We start from the raw sequence: 20100 nt of genomic DNA on the forward strand, positions 1-20100 counted from the left end.
TGCACACACACACACCACGAAATCGTACTATAACCTTACCAGAATGGCTAAAATGGCTGATAATATTAAGTGTTGGCAGGAATGCACAGCAAACATACAAACTGATATAAAACTGGCAGTTTTTACTAAATATATATCAAAGACCCAATAATTCTACTTCTAGATATGTACTCACAAAAATGTGAACACATACACAAGTATGCCCCATAAGAACCAAAATTACAAGTTACTCAAATGTTCATTAACAGAACAACGAATGAACAAATTGTGGCATATTTGTCAACAGACTATAATACAGCAATGAAAATGCACCATTTAGAAAATGAAATACAAGATTCTACCTTTAGTAACAAGAAAAAAAGATGACAAAATATCAAAAAACAATAGGTAAAAATCACATAAAGAAAAATTTAAACACTACTGAAACAAAAGATACCGATATTTGTGGTAGTCATTAGAATTCAAAAATTTCTTTCCCCCGTTCTGGGGATCTGGAAGAAAGTCACTTCTCTACCTGCTTAAATTTAGGTTATATAGCCACATTAACTTCTCTGATCACAGAAATGTGAGCAGAAGTTTCACTTCTGGATCGATGGTTAAGAGGAGCAAGGTGACTCTACCTGTTCTATTCCTTGCTTTTGCTTTCACAGATACTTGGCTCAAGATTGAGCCCTTATATCAGCCTCCATCAGCCGGAATCTGAGTGACACAAAGAGGCCCCTGCTGACTAAACGGACATGTAGCATGATCAAAAAGATTTGTTTTAAAGTGGCCGAGATTTTTATAGTAGCAAATTCCAATCCACCCTAACTGCTATAACATTCTTAATTAGGAAAATTAATCATAAAGATGTGAATTTTGAGTTGGGGATGTGGCTTAGTGGTAGAACATTTGCCTAACATGCGCAAGGCAGAGTTCAATTCTTAGCACAACATTAAAAAAAGGTGAATTTTCATAGTTATAATATGTTTAATGTTATATCAATATGAATTTCAATAGCTTTTTGTTTGTAAATTAAGCAAGCTGATTTCCAAGTTACTAACAGCCAAAAGAAACAATGCATTGGAACTAGCGTAGCCCTACATTTAAAATATAAAGTCCCACTGATTAAAAAATCAGGGTACCAATGTGACAGGACCTGATAGGCCTAATAGAACAAAATAAGAAAATCTTTTAGAAAGAGATCCTAGCAACCATATGAATATGGAATAAAGGCATACCAAACCAATGTGAAAAGAATAAAATGAACTAATGGTGTTGGAAAACAGCTTAAAAAATAATTAAGGGAGGGGCCAGGGTTTCAAGTGATTCCTGTCTTATATCTTTTTTTTTTTTTTTTTAACTTATAGGTGGACACAATGTCTTTATTTTATGTGGTGCTGAGGATCGAACCCGGGGCCTCACGCATGGTAGGCGAGCGATCTACCTCTGAGCCACAACCCCAGCCCCATGTCTTATATCTTATAGTGGAATAAATACCAATGTTTAGATGATTTAAATGCAAATGATGGAACTCTTAGAGGAAATAATGGGAAAGTTCAAACAATATTGGAGGAAAACCTTCTAAAATAATAAAAAATTGACAAAGAATAAACATAAAAGGAGATAATACAAGCTCTTAAAATATATGAAAAGATACCCAATTTCATTCAAAACAAGTTATTTGTGTGTATAGGTTATATGTACTTATTTTTAGATTATGTGACCCTTCTACCTATTTAAAGACTAATTTTTAAGGGCTGGGGACGTGACTCAGTGGTAGAGTGCTCGCCTAGCATGTGTGAGGCACTGGGTTCAATCATCAGCACCATATAAAAATAAAATAATAAAATATGTTGTGCCCATCTATAAAAAATAAAATAAAGACTAATTTTAAAAAATGATAACTATATTAGAGATTGCCCTAAGACACAGATGAGTTTTTTTGCGTGTTTATGTATGGTACTGGGGACTGAATACAGAGGCACTCTACTGAGTCACACATCCCCAGCCCTTTTGAGATGGAGTCTCAAAAAGTTGCCCAAGCTGGCTAGATCTTGTGATTCTCCTGCCTCAGCCTTCGGAGTTGCTGGAATTATAGGCATGCAACACCATGCCTAGTCACATATTAGTTTTCTGGAACTCATTTTGAAATTCTGCTCTCTTCAGGGATGAGGCTTAAATACCAGCACCTCCACAAACTCTCCTCTTCTTGAGGAATAAAATAATTGATTTCTGACTTCTGTACTCTTGTTTGTGATGTTCTATCATAACATTCTCCTCTCAAAAAATATATATTCCTTCATTCCTTACAGGTTTAATTAAATGCATATCTCACTCCCACTAGTTAGGGCTCTCAATTCATATTTTATTTCACAAAGGTATACATTAAACATTTGGTGAGTCAAAGACTATTAAGTAAGTTAGTGTAAAAGTACTTTGTCAAATAACGCATCAGAAAATCTGAAAACTTAGTTCAGTATGGTGGTACACATCTATAATCCCAGTGATATGGGAAGCCAAGGCAGGAGGATTGCATGTCTGAGACCAGCCTCAGCAACTGTATCAAAATAGCCAAAAGGACTTGGGATATACTGCAATGAAATGCTCCTGGGTTCAATCCTTAGTGCCCCCCCCCCCCAAACAAACAAACCCAAGAAAATCTAAAACAAAAGGAGGAAAAACAATTTATGAGATAAAAATAGTGCCTGATGTCTGAAAAATGATTATTTGGGGGGTGGAGGAAGCTAAGACTGAAAAGGAAAATAAGGAAACTTTTCAGGAATATAGATTTTCTTTTTTTTTTTGATACTGAGGATTGAACTTAGGGGCACTCAACCACTGAGCCACATCCCTAGCCCTTTTTGTATTTTATTTCGGGACAGGGTCTCACTGATTTGCTTAGCACTTCACCATTGCTGAGGCTGGCTTTGATCTCACAATCCTTCTGCCTCAACCTCCAGAGCCGCCAGGATTACAGGTGTGTGCCACTGTGCCCAGCCCCAGCCCTTTGTATATTTTATTAAGTTGCTTAGGTCTCGTTAAATTTCTGAGGCTGGCTTTGAACTTGTGAATAGAAATGTTTTTTATCTTCAGCAAAGCAGTCATTAAGAATGTATGTTAAAAAAGGAAACAAAAAAAATCACCAAGGTGTACATTTTCTTCTATGTAATATATATATAAGTATATATATATACTTTTAATAAATCCAAGCCCCTTTGATAAACAAAATCTTACATCTAACCTAATATAAAAAATTAAATAAAGGCTACTTCAGCTGAAGCAGAGATGGGGGGCTTGAATACCCTTCCAAGGTACAATTTTTTTTTTTACCTCTCAACACTCTAATATATTCCTATGGAACCCAGGGATCAAAGAACGATTTAAAAGACCATAGGGCTGGGGGTATAACTCAGTAGTAAAGTACATGTTTAGCATGTATGAGGCCCAGTTCAACTCTCAGTACCAAAAAATAAAAAACTCCAACTAAGAAAAACAATCCCCATACATTATAAAAACCTAAGAATTTCTTTTGAGGCCAGAGATTACATGATCATACCTATTTCCTCAGCCCAGAGTCCTAGCACACTGTAGAGTCTAAATACATTTTTCCTGAATAAATGGTAGCTCACTATTATCTATGATTATCTCATTAATATTGATATAACCACTCGAGTTTAATAAATGCTTGATAGCAACCTTCTTAAAGGGAAAAAATTTTCATGATCATGTATCCTGTAAGCGTGTAGCAGTTACATAAAAATAAATCTGCAAATAATTCAGGATGAACCAGACCAAAGATAGAAATATGCCTATAAGCCAAGAAATTAATTTCAATTTTCATCATGTCAAAGTGACTCATACCTCATCACAGCAGTGCATCCGAGCCATAGCTTCAGAGAGACGGATCATGCTCTCCAGCTGACGCACTGTAATCCTCCATGAAGACTTGGTTACTCCAGAACCATCCCTTTGGCGGAGACGTTTATACTGTTCCACAATGAAGTCCTCTGATTCTTTGGAAATCTGTTTTAAAACAGCAATGATGTCACCAACAATGAATTACTACAGAAACTAATGCCAAGGAGGCCTCTGAATTCCATATACTAATTTTAAGAACATATAGACAGCAGACTTAGTATTTAAGCAAATGGCCATTTCTAAATGATGTTTATAATAGAATAAGATGTAACACCTTATACATTTCTGGATGTCAAAGCTCATTAAATAAATTAATGCTCAGATTACCTTGAGGCTCAATTACTTAACTCATGCTGTTTTGGGGAAAAAGGAAGTCAACATAAATATATATTGGCTATTTCAGTAAATTTACAACCCAAAGATCGTTTTTTAAAGCAAGAACTCAGGGCTGGGGATGTGGCTCAAGCGGTAGCGCGCTCGCCTGGCATGCGTGCGGCCCGGGTTCGATCCTCAGCACCACATACCAACAAAGATGTTGTGTCCGCCGAGAACTAAAAAATAAATATTAAAAATTCCCTCTCTCTCTCTCCCTCTCCTCTCTCACTCTCTCTTAAAAAAAAAAAAAAAATAAAGCAAGAACTCAGCATATTAAAGAAGTGTGCCAGGGTCACATAGGAACCAAGATACAGTCATGGAAAACATACTTTTTACACACAAGTCACTCATAACCCTTTGTTTTACACAACTGAATTTCCTCTGGGAGAATAAGAGCCAGTCCAATATCATGAATAATCAAGTGAAGGTAACAGACAATAAACAGCTAAAGAGAATTCTCTAAAGTCAGATAAGTGTAAAAACCTCAACTAGAATAAAACAAAATGTTTCCTTTTCATAGTTTACTGTAGGAAAATGCCAACAATAAGAGATGCACATTGTGAAGGTTTGCTTATTTTTATTAGAGCTTTACAGTTATACACAGTAGGTGGGTTCATCCCAACAAAAATCATACATGCTCCCCTATTTTCCATCCTATCCTCTCTCCTTCCTCTACTCAGCTAGATTTCCTTTTGCTCATCTACATAATTATTTTTTTCCTTCTTAGTACCAGGGATTGAATTCAGGGCACTTAACCACTGAGCCACAACCCCAGCACTTTTTGTATTTTTTTAGAGACAGGGTCTCACTGAGTTGTTTAGGGCCTCGCTAAATTGCTGAGGCTGGCTTTGAACTAGTGATTCTCCTGCCTCCACCTCCCCAAGCTGCTGGGATTACAGGCATGTGCCACTATGGCCAGCTCATCTATTTATATTTGACTGGTTCATTTTACTTATGCATAAAGTGAAATTCCCTGTGGCCTATTTATATGCACAGGATTTTTAAAAAATTAATTCTGCATTGCCTCCCCTTTCCCATCCCTCCATTCTCACTTTGATCTCCTTCTACATTACTTGTCTTCCCTATATTTTCTTGATATGTTATCCTTTCTTCCTCCTTTCCTTTATGTTACTCTAGCTTCCACATATAAGAAAACATTTGACCTTTGGATTTTTGAGTCTGGCTTATTTCACTTAGTATGATGTCCTCCATTTCCATCCATTTACCAGCAAATGTCACAATTTCATTCTTCTTTATGGCCGAGTAGAATTTCATTGTGTAAGGTAGACACAGAGGTATGCACCTGTAATTCCAGTGACTTGGGAGGCTAAGGCAGGAGGATTGCAAGTTTGAGGCCATAAGCAAGTTAGTGAGACCATCTCAAAAAATAAAATAGCCCTGGAGCAATGGCAGACACTTATAATCCAAGTGGCTTTGGAAGCTAATGCAGGAGGACTGTGACTTCAAAGCCATATCAGGGGCTGGGGGTGTGGCTCAAGCAGTAGCACGCCCGCCTGTCAGGTGTGTGGCCTGGGTTCAATCCTCAGCACCACATACAAAAAAGATGTTGTCCACCAAAAACTAAAAAAAAAAAATATTAAAAATTCTCTTACCAAAAAAAAAAAAAAAAAAAGCCATATCAGCAATGTAGTGAGGCTCTAATAAGCAACTTAAATAGATGGACCCTGTTTCAAATAATGGCTGGTGTTGTGGGTCCGTGATTAAGTGCCTTTGGGTTCAATCCTTGATACTCCCACAAGAAAGAAAAACTATCTATGTATGCATACCACAATTTCTAACCCACATATCTATTTTTAATTTTTATTATTATTTTATGATGCTGGGAATTGAACCCAGGACCCTATACATTCTAGGCAAGCACTTTACTACTGAGTCACATTCTGGGTCCCATTCATCTACTGATAGGCAACTGGGTTGATTCCATAATATAGCTATTGTAAATTATGCTGCTATAAAAACTGAGATGGCTGTATTGCTATAGCATACTGATTTTAGTTCTTTTAGGAAAATACCGAAGACTGGGATAGCTGGGTCATGTGGTGGTTCCATTCCTAGTTTTTTGAGGAATTCCCACACTGCTTAAGTGGTACCTGTCTGCCATCCCACCAAAAATGTGGAAGTATATCCCCCCACAGCATTTGTCCTCATGATCACTGTCATTCTGACTGGAATAAGATGAAATCTTAGTTTCATTTTGATTTATTTCCCTGATTGCTACAGATGCTGAGCATTTGTTGCCTATTTGTTTCTTTTTCTTTTGGTACTAGGGATTGAACCAAGGGCACTTACTTACTCTGAGCCACATACCCAATCCTTTTTTGAGACAGAGTCTTGTAAAATTGTTCAGGCCCTCACTAAACCATTGAGGCTGGCTTTGAACTTGTGATCCTCCTGCCTCAGCCTCCTGAGGGGATAGGATTACAGGTGTGATTCTTCTTTAGTTATTTTTCCCATTTATTAACTTGATTAGAGAATGAGTGTGTGTGTGTGTACTGAGTTCTATCTATATTCTGGATATGAATCCCCTATCAGTAAAGTAGCCGGCCAAGATTTTCTCTTTCTGTAAGCTCGCTCTTCACACTCTTTTTCCCTTACTGTGCAGAAGCTTTTTAATTTGATGGTGTCCCACTTATTGATTCTTGGTTTATTTGTTGACTTCAGAAGTTTTGTTGAGAAAGTTAGTGCCAGCACCTATATGATGGAGTATTGACCTATGTTCTCTCTCTCTTTTTTTAATATTTATTTTTTTTTCTTATCGTTTAATTTTCGGCAGACACAACATCTTTGTATGTGGTGCTGAGGATCGAACCCCGGGCCTCACGCATGCCAGGCGAGCGCGCTACCGCTTGAGCCACATCCCCAGCCCCCCTATGTTCTCTTTTAATAGTTGCAAGGTTTCTGATCTAGCTCAAATCTTTGATCCACTTCAATTTGACTTTTATGCAGAGTAAGAAAGAGATCTAGTTTCATTTTCCTACACATAGCTATTTAGTTTTCCCAGCACCATTTGTTAAAAAGGCTCTATGTTCTCCAAAATATATTTTTGGTAACTTTGTCAAGTATCAGATGGCTCTAAGTATGTGGGTTTGACTTTGTGTTTTCTATTCTGTTCCATTTGTCTTCATGTCTATTTTATTGTTAACACTATGCTGTTTTTGTTAGTACAGCTCTTCAATATAATTTCAGATCAGGTAATGTAATGATTCCCGCAGCACTTTTCTTGCTCAGTATTGCTTTGGCTATTCTAGGTCTCTTATTCTTCCACATAAATTTCAGAATTGTTTTTTTCAAATAAGAATTTCACTGGCATTTGGATGGGGACTGTATTAAATCTGCATATTGCTTTTAGCCATATGGTTTTTTTAAAAAAATATTTTTTAGTTGTAGATGGACATAATACCTTTGTTTATTTTTATGTGGTGCTGGGATCAAACCCAGTGCCTCACATGTACTCTGTAAGCACTCTACCACTGAACCACAACCCTGGGCCCCATATGGTTCTTTTGACAATATTAATTCCATCTATCCAAGAACATAGGAGGTCTTTCCATTTTCTAAGGCCTTCTTCAAATTTCTTTTCTTCGGTGTTCTATAATTCTCATTGTTGTGTTCTTTTATCTCCTTGGTTAGATTAATTCCCAAGTTTGTTTTTTTTGTTGTTGTTTGTTGGTTTGTTTTGAGGTTATTGTAAATGGGATGGTTTCTCTGATTTCTTCCTCAGCTGAACCACTATGGGGAGTATAAGAAAGCTATGATTTACGGGTGTTTATCTTGTATCCTCCTACCTTGCCAGACTCATTTTATAAGCTTCTGTTGGAGTTTTGTGGGTTTTCTAGATATAGGATCATGTCATTAGCAAATGGGGATTGTTTGACTTCTTTCCTATTTGTATCATTTTGATATATGGATTTTATTTTTAAAAACAAATGCATAATAGGGTCTTTGATCCAGTACAGATTCAATCCAATATAACCACATCTATTACTAAAACAGTATTTCATAGTCATCATAATAGCCTAGAGGAATCCAGTGTTTTCTTTTTTTTTTTTTTTTCTTTTTTTGGTGCTGGAGATCGAACCCAGGGCCTGTGCACACAAAGGAAGCACTCTTAGGCAAACATTTTAAAAATTCTTGGTGATAAAAGGAATCCAGTTATTTGGTTTTCCAAAACTCTTCTTTTCTGGTAAGAATATTTTATTAGCACCTAACCAAAAAAAAAAAAAAAAAAAAAAAAAAAAACCCTTTTAAAAGAAACAAATTGCTGTTAAGAAAAAACTTTTCGGGGCTGGGATTGTGGCTCAGCGGTAGAGTGCTCACCTAGCATGGGCGGGACCCAGGTTTGATCCTTAGCACCACATAAAAATAAAGGCATTGTGTTGTGTCCATCTACACCTAAAAAAATAAATATTAAAAAAAAAAAAAAACCTTTTCAAACTTAAATGTAAAAAACAAGTACAGATTTAGTTAATTTCCATAACCCACTTGCTTTACTCTCACTTTAATAATATACATTCTATGCTTTATCCCAGCACAGAAGAGCAGGTTTACCTTGGGTTTAAACTGTCTTGCAAAGAGAAGATACCTCCTGATATCATCAAGGGAATAGACACGATCAATTGATTCCTCAATTCTTGAATGCAAGTCTACTATACGCCTGGCAATGGCATAATCTGTAACCTAATTCAAAATAAGAAAAATCACTTGTCAGTCACAGCATTGTCTACTCCAGATTATCCTAGACAATAAGAATTTCAGAGCTAAAAACAACATTTAACATGCCATTCAAGTATTATATAACAAGTTTAAAAAAAATTTTTTTGGTTGTCATTGGACCTTCATTTATTTATTTATTTTTAATTAATTAATTAATGTATGTATGTATTCATTCATTCATTCATTTATATGTGGTGCCGAGAATCAAACCCAGTGCCTCATACGTTAGGCAAGCACTATACCACTGAGCCACAACCCCAGCCCCCATAACAAGTTTCTGAGGAAACTATTTCTTACAATTCTATAAGCTTTAAATTATTTCTAACGAAAATGTTTAAAGGCTTATAACTTGATCTCCCCTGTTCCCAAAACTCATTCAATAAGTCATGCACAAACAGAAATATATGAAAATGAAACAAGTCCTGATTATCTGAGGGTTATATAAACCTATACATTTGTGAAGAAAAAAAAAAGCCCTCTAAACATTCACATGATGAAATTTTATTAAAGATAATTTCTGAAGTTCCACTGAATTATACAATGTGCTTAATGAAATGGAATACCTCCATGCTCAGCAATTAAAAGTACAACTTCTAATAATAGCTCCTACATATTGTACTTGTGCACTTCTGAGATGTCAAATGTTAATATTTAAGTCTCAGTGCAAATAAGTCTAGAATTTTTCACTCAATTTTGTGAGGGAGTGCTAGGGATTTCACTCAATCTTAAACTATCACATGATCAGATAGACAAAAGTATTATATATTTAACAAGTTGATGGAATGAAATAGGAAGACAAATGACTCATGATTTAGAAAAAGAAAATCTGTTTAGCATCCCAGTTATTTTTAAAGTGACTGAAAAACTAAATCAAAGCAACCAATAAAACAAAACTATATATATTTATTTTTGTATTGGGGGTTAAACCCAGTGCTACTATATCCCCAACCCTTTATGTTTTGTATTTTGAGACAGGGTCTGGCTAAATTGCCAAGACTGGCCTTGAGATCCTCCCTCATCAGTCTCCTGAGTTGCTAGGATTATAGACATATGCCACTGCATCCAGCTGAAACAAAAAATTTGTATAGAAATCTTATTGTGGTTTGGGAGTCAACTGTGACATATTTTTTTCTTGTGAAAATTTTAAAGAAGTAACAAACCAAAAAACTTGATACACCTTAACATAGGTAAATATTACTAAATCCTTTGTCTAAGCCCATGACACCCTGAGGAAAATGAAAGGTCAATGTACATGCAGGCACTAGCTGTTGGGCAGCTATCTTTTAGCCTTGTCTCACTGAATTATTCAAACTAGAAATAAAAATGGAAGCTAAGAGCAAGAGCTCACATGGTTACCTCATTACATTCGTCCACCAGGATAAAGAAGAGATCAAATCGGGACATAATTGGAGCTGACAGATTTATATTCTGTTTCAATGACTTTGACCTGTCATAGTGTCCACTGATTGGGTTTGCAGCTGCCAAAATGGATGTCCTGGCATTTAGAGTAGCCTGTCCACAAAAGAAAGAATTGTGAGATTTACAAAGAAACCTGAAACAGCCAACAAACATAACAAAAAGCCCAATCCCCCTCATAATTAACTAAATAAGCAAGCCAAAATAATAAGCAACCATTTTCTATTGATCAGATCATCAAAAAGTAAAGTCTGATAAAAGACAGGGCAACTAACAGGCATCCTACATTCTGCTGGTGGTGTGATGTGCACATCCTTTAAGCCAGCAATTTGTTAGCAATAATCTTACAGCAAGATACAACAAGTTGTATTCAAGGATGTTTACAACAATATTGTCTGTCATACAAAAAAGACTAAACATGACCTACATGTCACTTTACCAGAGTGTAAAGAACCCAACTATGGTACCATCAACTGAATTCCAACGTATAATAATAAATCAAGGGCTGGGATTGTGGCTCAGAGGTAGAGCACTTGCCAAGGAAGGTGAGGCCCTGGGTTTGATCCTCAGCACCACATAAAAACAAATAAACAACAAAAAATAAATAAAGGTTAAATTATTAAAATAAAATAAAATAAAAAATAAAGTTGATCTATGCGTTGGTATAGAAGTACTGTCAAAATTATAAAGTTAAATGAGCAAGGAATAATACTACATGTATTTGCTTACTAATGTATAAAATATTACTGAAAGAGATATACTTGATACATTCCTGAATATCTATTGTGTTGGGAGTTACAGGGAAAGACTTCTTTTTAAATTTGTAATTTAGTATACTATTTAATTTTTTCTTAATTACTTGAAACTGTTGCTTTTAAAAAAGTTTAGATTCTGGGCTGGGGATGTGGCTCAAGCGGTAGCGTGCGGCTCTGTTTCATCCTCAGCACCACATACAAACAAAGATGTTATGTCCACCGAAAACTAAAAAATAAATATTAAAAGTTCTCTCTCAAAAAAAAATCCTACATTTCATACACATTATATCACAAGTAAAATACTTACAAAAATTCTGTTTTAAAAAAAGTTTAGATTCTATAATTGGTTATTTAAATAATCTGTTGATCTTTTTTTATATTGGTGATACTGGAAATCAATGGTTATTTTTGTTATACTTACAAGCATGGTTTAATCAAATATACAAGCTTTGTTCATAAAAATTTTGAAGTGAAACACTAAAAATTTTTTACTAGTACTTCCTCTACTTTCTGTCAAAACAACACTTTTACAGAGTATCGTAAACAACATCTATAGTTTGGATGACTAGTTCTCAGGACTTTATTTTTCGTTTTAACGAACAGCATTACATGTTGAATTACTAAATTTTATCATTTATCTACAGGGTTAAGGAATGATGCAATGGAACAGAAGTGGACACACGTACCTTCACTCCTGCTTTAGTGATGGATATGGTTTGCTGTTCCATAGCTTCATGAATAGCAACTTGGTCCCGCACATCCATCTTATCAAATTCATCAATACAGCACACACCCTATAACCAAACAGATCTAGCATAAGAATCTGCCTTGTGCATGTAAAATAACCAGCTCACAATTTGCTACCAGAGACTTTTCCATTCTCCTAAACAAGTAGAAAGTAGGTAAATAAGCATTCTTAATTCCCTCTTTTAAGCAAAATAATTTGACAGATCCCAGAGCTTGAAGGACCAAAACACTTGATTCACCCAAAAAACTAAGACCAAACCTAAAAATATCAAGATACTTTATGCAACAGTGAAACTGTGTAAGCCTTGGTACCAATACACCCTAGGGCCCTCTCAGCATTGATTTTAAGGCTGGGGAAGTGAAAAATGAAGGTAGGATATAATGAATATAAACATGTATAGCTACAATTTACACGTATTCATAAATCTAACAGATCAATGTCAAATATACATAAAATGCAATATGCACCTGTGTAGAGATCTACTCATAAAGATCTCACAAGTTGCAAAGGAGGAGGGAAAAAAAAAAAAAAGCTGCCAAGTCACAGCACTCACACATGTTCAGAGCAGGTTATCACATTCTAGGAAAGCTTTGAAAGTGTTGATTAATGAAAATAATCCCAATTAATTCTAGATTAATTAACTGACCTATATGTTAAAAATACTTTTTTAAAGGATATCTATTTTACTAGAAACTATAAGTCCTTACTGATAGGATAAGGAGGTAATCTGACTTCTTTATATACAAGAGTGAAAAAAAACAATCTTACATTATCAGCCAGCATCAACGCTCCAGCCTCAATGACAAACTCATGAGATTCTTCATCTCTCACAACAGCTGCTGTTAAGCCAGCAGCACTGGATGCTTTGCCACTGGTGTAGACAGCTCTGGGGCTGAACTCCTCCACATGCCTGTTCAAGGTTATCATATAGACTCATTAGAATGTGACTACACATACATTCCCTTTCTAGCAAAATCAGCTGACAGGTTATATCAATGAAGAACATCTGAGAGTTGCAGTAAGCTTAAGCAATTCATAAAGACATACCACAGTTGCTTATGCCTATAATCCCAGCAACTTGGAAAGATGAGACAGGAAGCCTCAGTTGAAGCCAGCCTTGCAATTTAGTGAGACCCCTTCCCAAAATGAAAAATAAAGTGGTGGGGATGTATGTCAGTGGTTAAGCATCCCTGGGTTTGTCTAATCCCCAGTACCCAAAAAAAAAAAAAAAAAAAAAAAAAAGATAAGACAAGACATGCCACAAACTGAATGGGAAAACATATTCTTTAACTTTTAAAATGCATTTAAAACCAATCCTGTGAAATGGGAAATAAAAAAGTTTTCACAATTTGGCAACAATGTTCTATTAGAAGATTTGCAATAAAAACAAAATACAAGACAAAACTAGATGTGAGATTTATTCCAGAAGTTCAATTACTTTAACAACTGAAAACCAATATGCTATGCCCTAAACCTGTTAAAGGATTTTTCTTTAATCTGATAAACAGCATCTATAAAACCCCACAGTTAACATTATGTTTAAAGGCTAAAGGCTGACTGGTTTGGCCTAAGGTCAGGAATAAGATCTCAGACAAAGATGTCTACTTCTATGTCACTTCTATTTAACATTATAATAAAGAATCTAGCAAGGGAAATTAGGCAAGAAAAAAGGTATCCATACTGGAAAGGAGAAATTTTCCACTCATCATTATTTTGTAGATACATGATCTTGTACATATGAAATCCCATGGAATTTACTAAAAACAGAATGAGTTCAGCAAGGGTGCAAATATCAAAAATCAATTGTAGGCCAGGCACGGTGGCTCACATCTGTAATCCCAGAAGCTTGGAAAGCTGAGGCAGGAGGATTGCAAGTTTGAAGCCAGCCTCAGCAACTTAATAGGGCTGTAAGCAACCTAGTGAGAACCTGTCTCAAAAAATAAAATGGGCTGGGGCGTGGCTCAGTGGTTAAGTGCCTTTGAGTTCAATCCCTGGCAAACAAAATCAACCACCACCATCACCACCACCACTAATCTCTGAACTTGCAGTGAAAGACCCAAAATAAAATAATTTTTATTTCTAATGGCATCAAGAAGAAAAACTACTTTGGAATAAATTCAATGAAAGTGCAAACTTCCACTCTGAATACTAAAAAGTACTGTTAATAGATATTCCATATTCATGAATTGGACTTAATGTTGTTGAAATGTTAATGTAGTACAGCTGGAGTAGTGTATGCCTGTAATCCCAGCTACTCAAGAGGGTCAGGCAGGAGAATTGCAGGTTTGAGGTCAATCTCAGCAATTAAGCAAGATCCTGTCTCAAGATTAATAATAATTAAAAAAAAAAAAAAAAAAAAAGAAGGGGACACAGCTCAATAATAGAGTGGTCTGGGTTCAATTCCCAGTAGCCACCTCACCCCATCCCAATGCATTTTGGGGGAGGTGGGCACTGGGGATTGAACTCAGTAGCACTCAACTACCGAGCCAAATCCCCAGTCCTATTTTGCATTTTATTTAGAGACAGGGTCTCATTGAGTTGTTTAGCACCTTGCTTTTGCTGGGGCTGGTTTTGAACTTGCAATCCTCCTGCGTCAGACTCCTGATGCTGCGATTATAGGCATGTGCCACCATGCCCAACCCACAATGCACTTTCAATTGATCTATGAATTCAATTTGGTGGAACACCACCAAAAAAGCATTAGCAGGGCACCCCGTTTTACTTCATCATTGCCTGGTAGTAATTACTACCAGGATCCCAGTTGGCTTCTCTGTAGAAACAGAGGCTGATCCTAAAATCCATGTGGAAACTCAGAAGCCCCAGAATAAGCTAAAACAACATAGAAAAAGAACAGAATTGGAAGAGTCACACTTCCCAAAATCACAACTTATAACCAAGATGCTGTAGTCAAAACAGCATAGCATTGGCCTTAGAGAAATTAATGGACTATAAATGAAACAGACTTTATATTTATGGTTAGTTGATTTTCTGTTAAGATTGCCAAAACAATTCAATAGGGAAAGAACAGTCTTGGTGTTAGAACAACTGGATATCTATGTATAAAAGAAAAAAATTGGACATCATTATACCTAATATAAAAATCAATTCAAAATGTAAAGACCTGGGGCTGGAGATAAAGCTCAGTTGGTAGAGTGCTTGCCTAGCATGCACAAGCTCCTGGGTTCAATCCCCTGCTCCACCAAAAAAGAAATAAAAATAAAAAAATAAAGTGAAGACCTAAATTTAAAAGCTAAAACTACCTGAACAACTAAAAGCAGAGACTGAGATACTCTGTATACCAACTTTCACTGAAGCATTATTTACAATAGCCAGAGGGTAGACAAAACTGAAATGTCCACCAGTGAATGAATAAACAAAATACAATGCATAAACCACTCATATACATAAATAAAAATTTACATATTAAAAAAGTTTATACAAAGATCATTTATACAAAAATATAGAAAGATTAAGAGTTCTATGTAGGATTATAGGCAATTTTTCCATATTTCAAAAAACTATAAAATGTTATATCCTATTTAAAAATTCATTTAATAGTATTTAATTTATGAGTGTTATATATGCAAGAGTCATAATTTACACTCATCATATTCATACTGATTGTATTCTTGGTAGCACAGTAAGGCTGGAACTACATGAAGTTTTTCCTGTACTACTTCAGGCAAAACTTACTTCAGAAATTGGCTCTTGGCTGTGCTTGGATCACCAACAATGCAGACATTTATGTCCCCTCGAAGAGAGGTCCCTTCTCCTGTTGTCTTTGGAACACCACCAAAAAGCATCAGCAGGACACCACGTTTTACTTCATCATTGCCTAAAATGAAAAGTAGTTAGATAAAAAATTCATTTTTTTGACATAAAGGCAAATATTCCAAAGCATTTACCAACCAAAGGGCAGAAACACCTGATGTTAAGCAAAACAGTTAAAACTACCTGGTTTCTGATCTTGGTTCTTGCTCTGTGGACTTATCTAGCCAACTGTTCCAATATCTTTTCATAATATCTTAGGTGTCCCTGCTCACAATCCTAAGAACCTTTCCTATCTCTTAACCCTTAAAGATCTCTATCCACAAATGAACTATGTCCATCACATTTACTAATTGTTTTTTGGTGGTGCTAGGGATTAAACCCAGAGCCTTGTACATGCTGAGCAAGCACTCGACCACTGAGATACACCTCCAGTCCATTTGTTGGTTCTTTCTAATGGGAGCTCTCCAGTTCCATTAGGAGGTTTTGTTAATTTTTCATTTGTTTTTATTAGTTATACGTGACAATAGAAAGTATTTTGACATATCATACATACAGAGTATAACTTCCCACCCATTCTTGTGGTTGAACATAATGTGGAGTTATAATGGTCTTTTTTTTTTTTACATTTTTTTTTTATTGGTTGTTCACAACATTACAAAGCTCTTGACATATCATATTTCATACATTAGATTGAAGTGGGTTATGAACCTCCAATTTTACCCCAAATGCAGACTGCAGAATCACGTCGGTTACACATCCACAATTTTACATAATGCCCTATTAGTAATTGTTGTATTCTGCTACCTTTCCTATCCCCTACTATCCCCCCTCCCCTCCCCTCCCCTCTTCTCTCTCTACCCCATCTACTGTAATTCATTTCTCTCCTTGTTTATTTTCCCATTCCCCTCACAACCTCTTATATGTAATTTTGTATAGCAATGAGGGTCTCCCTTCATTTCCATGCAATTTCCCTTTTCTCTCCCTTTCCCTCCCATCTCATGTCTCTGTTTAATGTTAATCTTTTCTTCCTACTCTTCCTCCCTGCTCTGTTCATAGTTGCTCTCATATCAAAGAAGACATTTGGTATTTGTTTTTTAGAGATTGGCTAGCTTCACTAAGCATAATCTGCTCTAGTGCCATCCATTTCCCTGCAAATTCTATGATTGTCATTTTTTATTGCTGCATAGTACTCCATTGTGTATAGATGCCACATTTTTTTTATCCATTCATCTATTGAAGGGCATCTGGGTTGGTTCCACAGTCTAGCTATTGTGAATTGTGCTGCTATGAACAACGGTGTGGCAGTATCCCTGTAGCATGCTCTTTTAAGGTCTTCAGGGAATAGTCCGAGAAGGGCAATAGCAGGGTCAAATGGTGGTTCCATTCCCAGCTTTCCCAGGAATCTCCAAACTGCTTTCCAAATTGGCCGCACCAATTTGCAGTCCCACCAGCAATGTACAAGTGTACCCTTTTCTCCACATCCTCGCCAGCACTTGTTGTTGTTTGACTTCATAATGGCTGCCAATCTTACTGGAGTGAGATGGTATCTTAGGGTGGTTTTGATTTGCATTTCTCTGACTGCTAGAGATGGTGAGCATTTTTTCATGTACTTGTTGATTGATTGTATGTCCTCCTCTGAGAAGTGTCTGTTCAGGTCCTTGGCCCATTTGTTGATTGGGTTATTTGTTATCTTATTGTCTAATTTTTTGAGTTCTTTGTATACTCTGGATATTAGGGCTCTATCTGAAGTGTGAGGAGTAAAAATTTGTTCCCAGGATGTAGGCTCCCTGTTTACCTCTCTTATTGTTTCTCTTGCTGAGAAAAAACTTTTTAGTTTAAGTAAGTCCCATTTGTTGATTCTTGTTATTAACTCTTGTGCTATGGGTGTCCTATTAAGGAATTTGGAGCCCGACCCCACAATATGTAGATCGGAGCCAACTTTTTCTTCTATCAGACGCAGAGTCTCTGATTTGATATCAAGCTCCTTGATCCATTTTGAGTTAACTTTTGTGCATGGCGAGAGAAAGGGATTCAGTTTCATTTTGTTGCATATGGATTTCCAGTTTTCCCAATACCATTTGTTGAAGATGCTATCCTTCTTCCATTGCATGCTTTTAGCCCCTTTATCAAATATAAGATAGTTGTAACTTTGTGGATTAGTCTCTGTGTCCTCTATTCTATACCATTGGTCCACCCGCCTGTTTTGGTACCAGTACCATGCTGTTTTTGTCACTATTGCTCTGTAATATAGTTTGAAATCTGGTATCGCTATACCGCCTGATTCACACTTCCTGCTTAGAATTGCTTTTGCTATTCTGGGTCTTTTATTTTTCCATATGAATTTCATGATTGCTTTATCTATTTCTACAAGAAATGCCGTTGGGATTTTGATTGGCATTGCATTAAACCTATAGAGAACTTTTGGTAATATCGCCATTTTGATAATGTTAGTTCTGCCTATCCATGAACAGGGTATATTTTTCCATCTTCTAAGATCTTCTTCTACTTCTCTCTTTAGGGTTCTGTAGTTTTCATTGTATAAATCTTTCACCTCTTTTGTTAGGTTGATTCCCAAGTATTTTATTTTTTTTGAGGATATTGTGAATGGAGTGTTTTTCCTCATTTCCGTTTCAGAAGTTTTGTCGCTGATATACAGAAATGCCTTTGATTTATGCTCAGTTCACAATAGCTAAGCTATGGAACCATCATAGGTGCTCTTCTATTACTCAGCCATAAAGAAAAATGAAATTATGACATTTGCTGGTAAATGAATGGAACTGTAGACTATCATGCTAAGTGATAAGCCAGACCCAAAAAATCAAAGACCGAATTTTCTCTCTGATATGCGGGTGCTAACTTACAATAGGTGGAAGGGGTGGACAGGGAGGAATGGGGGGAAGAAAGGAGGGATGGGAATAGAAAGTAGAATGACTCAGACATTACTTTCCTTTGTTCATATATGAATATAAGACCATTATAACAAGACAGGGATGCCCTCTATCACCACTTCTATTCAATATAGTTCTGGAAACACTGGCCAGAGCAATTAGACGAAAGAAATTAAAGGCATAAAAATTGGAAAAGAAGAACTTAAATTATCACTATTTGCAGATGACATGATTCTATACCTAACAGACCCAAAAGGGTCTACAAAGAAACTACTAGAACTAATAAATGAATTCAGCAAAGTGGCAGGATATAAAATTTACACCCCCCCAAATCAACTGCATTCCTATACATCAGTGAAGAATCCACTGAAAGAGATTAGGAAAACTTTCCCATTCACAATAGCCTCAAAAAAATAAAAAATAAATAAATAATGGGAAATCAATCTAATGAGAGAGGTGAAAGACCTCTACAATGAAAACTACGAAACACTAAAGAAAGAAATCGCCCATGTTCTTGGATAAGCAGAATTAATATTGTCAAATTGGCCACACTACCAAAAACTATACAATTTAATGCAATTCCTATTAAGGTTCTAATGATTTCTTCATAGAAATAGAAAAGCAGTCATGAAATTCATTTGGAAAAACAAGAGGCCAGAATAATCAAAGCAATGCTCTCAGAGAAAAGTGAAGCAGGAGACATCAAAATACCAGAATTTAAATTACACTACAAAGCTATAGTAACAAAAATAGCATGTACTGGTACCAAAACAGACATGAAAACTAATGGTACAGAATAGAAGACACAGAGACAAACTCACATAAATACAGTTATCTCATACTAGACAAAGATGGTATAAATAAGCATTGGAGAAAAGATAGCCTCTTCAACAAATGGTGCTGAGAAAACTGGACATCCATATGTAACAAAATAAAATTAGACCCCTATCTCTCACCCTGCACAAAATTCAAAGTGGATCAAGGACTTAGGCATTAGACCAGAGACCCTGCACCCTACTAGAAGAAAAAGTAGGCCCAAATCTCCATCATGTTGTCTTGGGAACTGAATTCCTCAACAAGACACTTAAAGCGCAAAAAGTAAAAACAGGAATCAATAAATGAGATGATATTGAACTAAAAAGCTTCTTCACAGCAAAGGAAGCAAGACCGTGAAGAGAGCCTACAGAATGGGAAAAAATTTTTGCCACCTGAACTTAAGACTATTAAATCTCTAGGATATATAAAGAACTCAAAAAAACCCACCAAAACCCCCCCAAAACCCAATCAATAAATGGGCAAAGGAACTGGACACTTCATGGAAGAAATGCAATCAGTCCATTAAGAGTTTTAAGACATTACTTTTATCATCACCTACACACACTAACTGAACTAATAGGGAGTAAATAAGATGCTGAGTATAATTTTCAACCACTTTTAAACCTGAACTCCACTAATTAAATTCTATGCAAATTTACATAAATCATTCCATAAAAATAGAAAATTAAAAATCCAT

General features: G+C 36.0%; 1 protein-coding gene across 1 annotated transcript in view; it reads right to left on the minus strand.

The window, feature by feature from the left end:
• MCM6 (minichromosome maintenance complex component 6) overlaps positions 1-20100 on the minus strand; it is a 47373-nt gene that overhangs the window by 8298 nt on the left and 18975 nt on the right. The window contains exons 8-13 of the mRNA XM_081262009.1: positions 15622-15763; positions 12697-12838; positions 11867-11974; positions 10366-10521; positions 8845-8973; positions 3844-4005 (exon numbers count right to left, since the gene is read on the minus strand). Of these exons, the coding sequence (XP_081118135.1) occupies positions 3844-4005; positions 8845-8973; positions 10366-10521; positions 11867-11974; positions 12697-12838; positions 15622-15763 (839 nt within the window). The remainder of the gene's footprint in view (positions 1-3843; positions 4006-8844; positions 8974-10365; positions 10522-11866; positions 11975-12696; positions 12839-15621; positions 15764-20100) is intronic.

Source organism: Spermophilus citellus (assembly GCF_964194105.1).
Source record: "Spermophilus citellus genome assembly, chromosome: 11".
In the NCBI taxonomy this organism is placed as follows: domain Eukaryota; kingdom Metazoa; phylum Chordata; class Mammalia; order Rodentia; family Sciuridae; genus Spermophilus; species Spermophilus citellus.